At 45.1% G+C, this 11,091-nt stretch overlaps 1 protein-coding gene across 2 annotated transcripts; it reads right to left on the bottom strand.

Moving 5' to 3' along the window:
* Window positions 1-106: 106 nt before the first annotated feature.
* On the bottom strand, window positions 107-3,600 carry samd7 (sterile alpha motif domain containing 7). 2 transcript variants are annotated; one of them, XM_061839488.1, is made up of 8 exons: window positions 3,475-3,600; window positions 3,278-3,401; window positions 3,075-3,199; window positions 2,916-2,997; window positions 1,036-1,697; window positions 813-928; window positions 624-734; window positions 107-423 (listed from the first exon to the last, which is right to left on the bottom strand). In XM_061839488.1, the coding sequence occupies exons 1-8, from the start codon at window positions 3,575-3,577 to the stop codon at window positions 163-165; spliced, it is 1,584 nt and encodes a 527-aa protein (XP_061695472.1). In that variant the 5' UTR covers window positions 3,578-3,600; the 3' UTR covers window positions 107-162. The 2 variants fall into 2 exon arrangements, with proteins under 2 accessions (XP_061695472.1, XP_061695473.1); XM_061839489.1 differs by having other exon boundaries at window positions 107-357.
* Between the last annotated feature and the right edge of the window lie 7,491 nt (window positions 3,601-11,091).

The raw sequence follows: 11,091 nt of genomic DNA, 5'->3' as shown, positions 1-11,091 counted from the left end.
TTGCGTAAAATAAATTATCATAACAGGTGAACTTTTCATTTTTCCCATTAGTTTCATGCCTTTGTAATGCATACAGAAGACACAACCCGACGGAACGCGAGTCGCGGCCGCCGATCCACTTGACGCATGTCCATCGTTAACCGACCGCGCTGCTTGCGGCGTTCAGACGTGTTCGGCGCTCAACTCTTTGGCGCGAGGGGAATTGTTGCCCGGCTCGCCGAGGTGATCGGCGGGTTTGAGGACGTCGGCGGGCTCCCGGGGGCTCGCCGCCGCCGCCATCATCATCATCTCCTCGCTGTTGCAGTTCACCGGGGAGCCCATCTCGGACGAACGGTCGCCCGGCTTGTCGGGGGCGGCCTGCAGGGGGCCGGCGGGGAGCGGCAGGTTCATCATGTATAACATGCTGCTCATGCGCCTTGACACCTATCGGGGACACCAGCCCGTGTGATTCGTTGATTCCATCCATCCATTTTCTTTGCCGCTTATCCTCACAAAAGTCGCAGGGCGCGCTGGCCTCCTGCCCGTCGACAGCCGGGATAGGCTCCAGCACTCCCGCGACCCTCGTGAGGAGGAGCGGCTTCAGAAAATGGACGGATTTCATTTTTCTGATCACGTCACATTACCTGTGAGCGGATCTTCAGAGCAGGCCCCAGCTTCAGGCCCAGCGTGTCCAGCAAATGTTCCTCAGAGAGCAGCGGCAGTGTCTCGCCATCGATCATGTGGTCTTTAAAGGTCTGCGGGGGTCATCAGGTTTCTCGCGTCAACTTCGACGGCATTGAGGCGACGGCGACGACGCAAAGCGCGACACCCACCTGGGCGTACTCTGAACACGTGGGGATGTTGCTGATGAAGTTGCAAACGTCGTTGACGCTCCACTTTCTGATGTCCTCGGAGACCTCGTCACCATTTAGGAAGAGATTGGGAGGAGCTGAGGAATGAATATTTTAAATTCTGAGAATCGCAAAAGTGCAGAGGCCCAGACATGACTTGAGCCACAATACGGGTATTAAAGCAAGTTGTGTTTTCCAAACGCACCAGGTGGAAGGAAGCCGTTCCCGCCCACAGGGAACATGTAAGGCATCCCCCCCGAGGGGAACATGAACTTCTCTTGGAAGGCGCCACACTGGTTGGGAGCGTCCTTGTCGTTGGCTACGCTGCTGCTGCTGGCGTCTGGGCATTGGTCTGGAGCGCCGCCCTTCCGCAAGTTGGCCTCCCCCTCTTTGTAGCACTTCCTGCCTCCCGCAGCTGTTTCCGACTCCGCTTTGGCCTGGTGGGGCGTTTTGCCGGCGGAGCACTCCTCCCCCACGTCTCCCTTCACTTCCACCTCCTTCTCCTCCCCGCCGGACACGCAGCCCGGACTCCGCTCCACGCTCTTGTCCTCAGCCGGGCCCTTCACGTGGCCGACGGGATGGTCGGCGCTCTTGTGGGCCGTGGGGCGCCTGCCCACCCGCCGGCCCCGTTCTCTGTGGAGCGAGCCGATCGGTGGATAGGGGCTGGTCGACATGAGGATGCTGTTGGAGTGAAGGTCGTCCAGGGTGGGCCGGTGGACAAAGACGTCGTGGGCCTCGGGCATGCGCTGCCGACCCCTGAAGGCCATGGGGTTGGGAGGGTAGGACATGGGGTTCTCCATGCCCATCATGCCCTTTTGGTGGGCGTTCTCCAGTTCTTTCTGATGTAGAATGGCGTTCATCTCTATCCTGAACACAAGAAGAAGATAAAAGATACTTTTGGGTCAGGTCCTTACTCCGGCGTCCTCCTGCATTCTAGAAACTTGCATGATAGGTCAATTTAAATATGCGATCTCTCTTTTTAGAGACGTGGTGCTGGGTTTACTGGGATTCAACACGATTCCATCCATCCATTTTCTTGTGGGGATCCCAGATGATTGTAGGCAAAAAGCAAGACAACACCGGACTGGTTTCCAGGCAATTACAGGCCAAAATCAGAAACGGCACTTTTAAATCGGAGTTTCTCGGTGGGAAAAGGACGGATTGCACGGTCTGGATCGGAAGTCGTCTCCTTTCTCGGGGGAGGGGACGAAGTATCTCAGGGTGGCATTGGGTTCACCATACCGTGGTATTGAAGAGATTTATCGGTCGATCTACGTTCCCACCCTCACCTGTTATCACAATCTTTGGGGTAGTGACCGAAACGTCAAGGTTGTGGATACGAGTGACGGGAGTGAGTCGTCTCCTTTCTCAGGTGAGGAGACGAAGTATCTCAGGGTGGCATTGGGTTCACCATACCGTGGTAGTGAAGAGATTTATCGGTCGATCTACGTTCCCACCCTCACCTGTTATCACAATCTTTGGGGTAGTGACCGAAACGTCAAGGTTGTGGATACAAGTGACGGAAGTGGGTCGTCTCCTTTCTCAGGTGAGGAGACGAAGTATCTCAGGGTGGCATTGGGTTCACCATACCGTGGTATTGAAGAGATTTATCGGTCGATCTACGTTCCCACCCTCACCTGTTATCACAATCTTTGGGGTAGTGACCGAAACGTCAAGGTTGTGGATACGAGGGACGGGAGTGAGTCGTCTCCTTTCTCAGGTGAGGAGATGAAGTATCTCAGGGTGGCATTGGGTTCACCATACCGTGGTATTGAAGAGATTTATCGGTCGATCTACGTTCCCACCCTCACCTGTTATCACGATCTTTGGGGTAGTGACCGAAACGTCAAGGTTGTGGATACAAGTGATCGAAGTGAGTCTGTTTGGGCTCCGCCATCCGACCGGGACTCTGATTACGGCCCCTAAATCAGCTCATTGAGAGGAGCTACCCCAGGGTCAGCCACATTTGTGAGGTGTGTAGACCGAGATCTTTGGGATCAGCGACCCCGCTTTCAGGAGACACCACCCATCTGAGTTTTATTGTACAAGGTAGAATCTTTTGTCAGATGCTGACACAACACTCACCTGGCCATGTTTTGCTTGTGAATGAGCTCCTGTCGCCGGGCAACCGTTTCCATGGGTTCCGAGGGCAGGAAGCCATAGCCGGCTGAGGAAAGGAGAAACATCCATTCGTTTACTTTAAGAATTGCTCACAAAGTGACTGCAGACTTTGTGTATTTTCACCTGCTCCTGGAAAGTTTCTCCCCGGTAGGACTGCGGCATGCGGCGCCAGAGGGGGGCCCAGGTGCGGCCCCAAGTGCACGGGCCTGCCGTCGGGCGCCACCATCTCGGCCGGAGGGACCAACTCCCTGAGAGAGCGAGCAAGTTCATTTCTGACATACGCGCTTCGGGAAAATGAGCGCAATATGAGGGACGGGGTCCCGAACCTTTCCATGAAGCGCGGTTCGAACGGCGTCGGCACCCCCTGCAACCTCTGCTGGCCCTGGGCCAGGATCTGCGGCGCCATGGCCATCTGGTTCCTCATGATCATCTCCTGCCTCTGCCGCAGGTCTGCCACACGCACACGAGGGTCACCCACAGTTGCCGTTAAAACAAACGCACGCTCGTTTCCTTCCTTTCTCACCGTTTGCCGACATGCCGTTGACCAGGCGGTACCAGTGTTTCTCGTCCAAGGCTCCCTGCTCCCCGAGTGCCGTCATCTTCCTCAGTTGCTCGCGGGGGGTCATCGTACGCTCCGCCGGCCACCACGGGGATGCTGGGTGGAGAAAAAAAAAAAAAAAAATCAGGAGTACAATAAAGTACAAAATTTTTCCCCAACATGCGTATAAATGTAAACATTGCAGTTCTCCATATGCACCACCAGGAGGCAGAAGTTAGATATAAAAAAACAAAAACATGACTACATTTCTGAATGGATGAGCAAACAATATTGTAGTATAAAATACTATTTTTAAAAAATAATAAATATTATATTCTACATATATTTATATAATTAATGAGTTTTTAGTAAATATAATGTATTATATATATATATATATATTTACACTGTATTATAATATTACTTGTTATACTCTATTGCTCATCCCCACAACATTGAATATTTCATACATATACTGTATAACAGGATGAGGCGGCACGGTGGATCAGCCGGTAAACCGTCGGCCTCACACTTCTGAGGACCCGGGTTTGATCTTGGCCCCACCTGCGTGGAGTTTGCAGGTTCCCCCCGTGTCTGCGTGGGTTTTCTCCGGGCATGCCGGTTTCCTCCCACATCCCAAAAACATGCAACATTAATTGGAGACTCTAAAATTGCCCCTAGGTGTGATTGTGAGTGCGGCTGTTTGTCTCGATGTGCCCTGCGATTGGATGGCGACCAGTTCAGGGTGTCCCCCGCCTCCTGCCCGTTGACAGCTGGGATAGGCTCCAGCACTCTCCGCGACCCTCGTGAGGATAAGCGGCAAAAGAAAATGGATTGATGGATTACAGGATGAAGTTGTTTTCAAAGACTTATTTGAAGTAGATACCGCAATACTTATTACATCAGATTTAGGATTTTTCTTTTCAGGATCCTCTTGAGCAAAGTGGGCCACACTGCCAATTTGTGCTAAAAAAAAAAATAAATAAAAATGACTGCGCCGTAATCCAATAATCCAAGGGAAAAAAATGGAATAAGAGCCCACACTTGACTTTCTATTGCGTTTACCTTTCCACGCTGGCATTATGTCTTTGGGAAAAATGCAGGGACGCGGGACCTAACCCGGTATTATGATGGCCTCTGAAGTTCCCTCCAAAAGCATCTTATCTGAGCCTCGTAATCCACGGCGGCAGTCTGCAACAGTCTGCCAGCTGCATCTGCTGACCCCCTCTCATCCCGTCCCCACCTACCCCATTGGGATCCTATTAGCTAAGTCGTGGCTATACAGCACTTTAACGGGATGTGTCGGAGGTAATCCACACGTTTAGAGTTTTACCCCCAGCAAACCTTGCCTGTAAGCATCCCGGACAATACACCCTGAGTGCTAAGCCTATTAGCCCCCATTAGCACCCAGGATGTCCTAAAAACACCTCAAGGATAAATATGGGGGGCGCAATCGGTTTATGTGGTGCTATGTGGGCACCACAAGACTTTTCTGGTCACTCCTTTCCTGTGAGCCAAGCGCGCCTCGCTTGTTTAAGGCTCAGCATCTTATCGCCACGGTGAAACATTCAACCTGTGGTAATCCCGCAACATTTGTGTCAAAAACAATTGAAAGGAAAGAAAAAGAAGGGAGAAAAAAAGAGTAAGTAAGTAAGTAAAATAAATATTTCACAAACTCACCGCCTGCAAGCTCAAATTCGTTTACAGTAGGAGTTCAGAATATTCAGAAGGATGATTTATTTTTAATTTTTTTAACTAGCAATGCTGTTTAACTCGTCATGATGTCAATTTTCCCGGATTAAGTAGAAAATATGAATACAAATAATCATCCAGTTATTTAAATTCTTACAAGTACAGACCTATTTTTTGTTTTTTGTTTACTATTACACTCACTTCACAAATGGAAAGGATTTTCATGAACAAATATTCACAAATTAAAATAAAAATACTGACAAGCTACATTAAAAATTATTCCTTTAAGAATTAGGATAAGAATACATTATTATTATATTATTAAACACAAAGTATCGTACATACCTACTTTTTCATTTTCATCTTTACTTTATTTTCTTATTATTTTCATATTTTTTATGGTAAATGAAGTAGCAGGATATTGTAGCAAACTTGATAACTTTGGTCTAAAAAAAGACCTCAAAATAATGAGGAAAATAATTTAGATTTTTTTTATGAATGTAAAATTAATTGAAAGGTCACAAATGGCAGGAAATTCCACTCAGTTTATTTAAAAAAAAATCATTTTCAGAGTCATAGGGGTGAAAATGCACCAAAAATATATCTAAAATTACTAACCATCCCTTTTCTAATAATTATTTAAATTATTTAAAACACAGACCAATATTTTTTTCAATTGAGAATTTAAAAAAAACGAGGCTGTCACAGCAAGATTTAATAAGAGACTGTTTTGATTCAATTTCAGGAAGGAGTTCAGAACATTAAGAGAGAAGATTAATTTTATTCAAATATTGCTTCATGTGTTGACTCACATTTAAATAGCCATAAATGGCAAGAATGGTCATTTACAATTACAATAATTAAAACCCCCAATAGAATTATAAATACGAAAACAAATAAGATTTCTGTTATGATGGTCCGTATATATATATATATATATAATTCTTAATAAAATTATTAAAGTGTGCATGTGTTTTTCTTGCTGTTGTTTCTGAATTTATTATTGGGGGGAGGGAACACTTCCAGGCCTTAGTGGTGCCGAGTCACAGTCCCGACACTTGCGCGGAAACGGGAGTTCACAACATTCGGCGCGGGATTCTCCCATTCCAAGTAATGTTATTATCTTCAAAAGAGAACATCGTAACGAAAGGTGTGCGCCGGGAGTCTTTGCGCGACAGGCTGCTGCCTAATGCGCAGGGGATTGGACTCCTCGGGACTTACTGTTGCCCGCGTAATCCCATTACAAGAATGAATTAAAGGGAAAAATTGCTGACGACTTAGCTGGAGCCCGAAGGAGGTCATATCAGACATTGTCTCGCCCCTTCTTAAACGCCCAACCCCCCCCCCCCCACCTGCCACATCCACCCCCACCCCGACACACACGCATGCAAAAGCCTGACATACTCTCAGTTACACATGGGCAATTCCATTATACGCAGCTTGTCGGTGGTAAGCACTAATTGAACAGTTAAAGCGGGGTCAAGGGTCACGACGGGTCGCAGGGTAAGCCCGACTGCAAAACTCAGCAATATCATCCTATCTTATTGAGGGCATTCAGATGAAATATATTCATTTAAAAAAAAAAATGTGAATTGGCATTACTTAAACTTAAATTGTAAAAACGGTCTTGCAAAATTCTGCCAAAATTACAAAATATAATACACACAACAAACAATTTGAATACATTCTTGACGATCAGTGTTTTCTGTTATTTTTTTTTTTAATTTGCTGATTGGCTGGTAGTAGTCACATGTTCTACTGCCTTATATTGAAACACCTGGCGTCTATTTTGAGTCAAGTGACCAAATATGGTTTATTATCATGCAAAATTATGCACATTAAATGAAAACATTTTTTTTTACGTGATCTGTGACTTGATACATTTGTGTGCTTTATGAGTTTGCTGATTGGGTGTGAGTAGTCACATGATTGTGCTGCCATATATAGAGAAGTGTGGCATCCAGCATGACCTGGGTAAGCCAAAGTTACCAAATATGATTCGTACAAAATTGGACAAATCTATTTTTAAACAGACAATTATATAGATTAAGTATTTGTGACTTGTGGACCTGTATTTCTTTTAACCTTGCTTAATGCACAGTATTCATCAAATGATTTAAGTGACTAAATATGGTTCATTTTCATCTGAAGTACATAATTTATAAAACACAAAAATTCTACTAGGAGTTAAAGTTATTTGCAACTATGTAACTATTTTTTTTCATTGTGGTAATTGGCTGGAAATAGTCACATGATCCTATTGCCTTAGCATTCAGACATACGACGACCATTTTGGCTACAGTTTCCGTTATCAAAGGTGGTTCCTGGCCTGAGAAAATTATATGGCAATATTTTCATCCCTCCATCCATTTTCTGAGCCGCTTATCCTCACGAGGGTCGTGGGAGTACTAAAGCCTACCCCAGCTGTCATCGGGAAGGAGGCGGGGTACACCCTCAACTGGTTGCCAGCCAATCGCAGGGCACATGGAGACAGACAACAGTCGCACTTGTAATCACACCTTGGGGCAATTTAGGGTGCCCAATGAATGTTGCATATTTTGAGGGTGTGGGAGGAAACCGGAGTTGTAAATTGATTGCAAGTCACGTGGTTCAACTGCCTTAAATCGAAATGCGTGTGACTTCACTCCACTCACGTGTAATGACGTCCATTTCGGCTCACGTTTCAAGTACTCCCTTTTGGAGATGTTTCTGTGCTCTTCAAAACAAAAACTCTTCAAACTCAGTATTCAAGTATTACTTTGAAAACAAAATTAATGTGACCTTAAAATTGGTTGATAAAATATATATATATATATATATATAATATATATATATATATATTTATTTATTTATTTATTTTTTAAATTTCTGATTGGCTGAGTTGGTCTGTGTATAGTGTCGGTCTAATATCGCATAAATGTGACAAATGGCAAGAATTACACAATTCCTCACCCCCCCCCCAAAATAGAATACAAATAAAACCCAGCCAATAATGCTTCTCTTTTAGACAATTATTTTGTTAAAAAAATATGCGGTCATTCTGTTTTCCTTCACATTAGTATTTAATGATATGGGCAAATTCATTCAGGGGCGAGACTTAAATGATAAATGATTTTAGGTTCACTTTACAGATCAATATGAATTAAATTCCATAGATTTTACGAGTGCTCGTCAAATTTCCTTGCCCTTTGAAGCAATTTAAAGCAATTTTACACATTTATTCACGTTTGACAAAACATACCATCACTGCATTCTTTAAACAGATAAAAAGGAGCAAAATTGAGTTTTTCGAGTTTGAAAGGCCTCACCTTGAAAATCCAGCGAGTAGACCTTTTGTCTGTATCAGCTCGATGAAAAAAAAAAAAAATGATTGAAAATGTTAATGGAAAAAAAAAAATTGTCCCGTCCCTTCCCGGCGCGTCAAGCTCCTTCGCGGCCGACTTCCCGCCACGTTAGCAGAGTGCCTGCCAACCTAACTGCCTTAACTAAAAAAGACCTTTTAAATACCGATTGGTTTCATCTCCATTAGCGGGCCTTATCCGAGGCGGTAAGCCCTCCCTCGTCCTGACATCACCGTGATCTCCCCCCGTCCGACTGCTCGGGCGCACCTTGCAAAAAAAAAAAACCTCATGTGTAATTACTGAAGCAGCACTGCTCCTTAAGCGCTAAACCTCTTTGGACGTTTACCTCACTAATCCCTTGTTAGCACTTTAGGCCATAGTTAAGACACCTAAACGCTTAGCTCCCTTTTTTGCACCACCACCGAACTAGGCAAAGACCTCCTGCTCGGAGGCCCGATGCCGCCACGCTTAGAAAATCCTTTCATAAGTCTTGTTTGTGTGTGAGTTTTTTATTTTTTTTTTTTTGCGACCCGAACATGCCTGGTGGTCATTTATTAGAAATCGGTCTAATTTGGCCGGATCATGTACTCAGACTCCACCCCCTAAGCTGACAATTTGTGCTCACCAGCCACTTACTGCCGGGGGTCTGTACTTTGAGGCAGGTTGAAGGCCGAATCGGCTGCACTTTCTGCAAAACGGATGTGCGAGTGTGGAGTCCGCATTTATTTGCCCATGCCTTTCACACAAAACCCAGCCAAGCGGGACAAATGGAGGTGGCTGGATAGCCATGATGGCCTTATAATGCATGCCTTATACGGGAGGCTGCAATTGACAGATGAAGTCGTTACGCCGTCCTCGATGCCAAGGTTCCACAAAAAAACGGGTGTAACGGCAGAGTCTGCATTTATCCACCTGGGCCTTTCACACACAACCCAGTGAAGCAGGACAAATCGGGTGCAAACGGCCTCGATGACCTTCACTCGTAGGTTGGGCTTCAGTACACGTTGCAGTTCTTTCATTCAAGTTTCAACAAACATTTTGGAACAGCGGAGTCAGCGTTTGTATGACTGTGCCTTTCACACAGAACCCAGCAAAGACGGACAAAAGTGCACAAAGAGCCTCAGTCGCAGTGAATAATCAGCACAGTGGATGTCCGTTTTGACTCCTACATGTCGAAAAGGGGAATCTCGTTTAATTCAGCCTCAGGACCCTTTAATAATACATCAGGACTTCCCGTAAAATTGATATAACATCAGTGCCCGGGGGAGGAAAAAACACGCTATAAGCCTGCATTGGATATGAAGATGTTATCCCTTTTCCACTTTTTTTTTTTATAAATAGTAGAGCCCATATTTAGTCGTCTCTCCTTTCACACAGAACCCATCTGAGCATGACCAATTAATCCACGCTAATGACCATTATTAATTATTGAATTACATTTAAAAGAAAAAAAAAAGCCATAGCGCATCAGAGATGCAACAAAAACAAAAATTTCACACAGAACCCAGCGTAGTCCCCTTCATACGGAGAAAATGGACAGAAGTTCTCAACCACAGTCGGTCAGGAAATGGACAAGTTGCATTGTTTTGTGCTCTGAATGACCTAATAATGGACTTTGGAACTAAGCATTAGGACTTAAAAACATCTAAACCAGTCATTTGGGAACCTACGGCCCGCATAAGCTTTTTATGAGGGATTTCTGTCCATCTTGTTTGCAGGCAGCATTATAGAGTCACGGCGAGGCAAAGGGATCACAGCAGGTTTAACCTCCATGGCTATAAATTGACAAACAAGACACTCTTTCTGCTTGGCCATCTTCTAATTACAGCTCCAATCTGCCGTCCGGACGTTTCACGCCGGGGCCTAATCCCGCTAAAGTGGAAGCATTACGTCTCGATCAAATCTTGTTTAGGTCTTGTTGTCCATGAGCTGATTGTTTAGGTTGAATAATCCCAAAAATAAGCCTTCAATCTTGAGTGGTGGCGCATTCGGGAACATGCTGTTGTCAACAATAGGGCAGGAAATGGTAACAAAGGTTGAGGACTATTAGCTTCTCTGGGTTTTAGGAGCTAGCACAGTGATAAACTCCCAAATGGCGGAAGAGTCGAACGCTACAACTTCAAAAACTATTTGATGACAAACACAATACACTTTGCCTCCTTTTGAAAGAGTGTCATGAAATGCATGATTTTTAATGTTATTGAAAAAAGGCAGCCGGAATGGACCCATCCGTTTTTTTCCTGGAACGTAGCTCTTTGTTCCTTCGCGTTAGCCAAAATGCCGGCTCGCTGTATTACTGGATATTGTTTGAACACTCGAAGATGGGTTCATTCTTACTTTTCAAAAAGACCCAGTTTGTCGTGAAAAACGTAAAGGACGAGAGCTTCGTGGGTTCCCAATATAGGTAGGTGTCTATACAGCTAGTAAAAAAAAAAATAGTTGAGGGTGGGGACATAATCCTCTCATAATGTAACAAAAGATCCGCACACTTAAGTCAGGTGTGCTAAATGTGTCGGGCACAGCTTTGGCAGGGCTGGCTCATACAAACTGTCTGGAAAGCCGTTAGAAA

The sequence above is a fragment of the Syngnathoides biaculeatus genome, chromosome 13 (genome assembly GCF_019802595.1).
Source record: "Syngnathoides biaculeatus isolate LvHL_M chromosome 13, ASM1980259v1, whole genome shotgun sequence".
NCBI lineage: Eukaryota > Metazoa > Chordata > Actinopteri > Syngnathiformes > Syngnathidae > Syngnathoides > Syngnathoides biaculeatus.
Note: the sequence above shows the minus strand (reverse complement) of the source record. Positions and strands in the feature narration are given on the sequence as shown.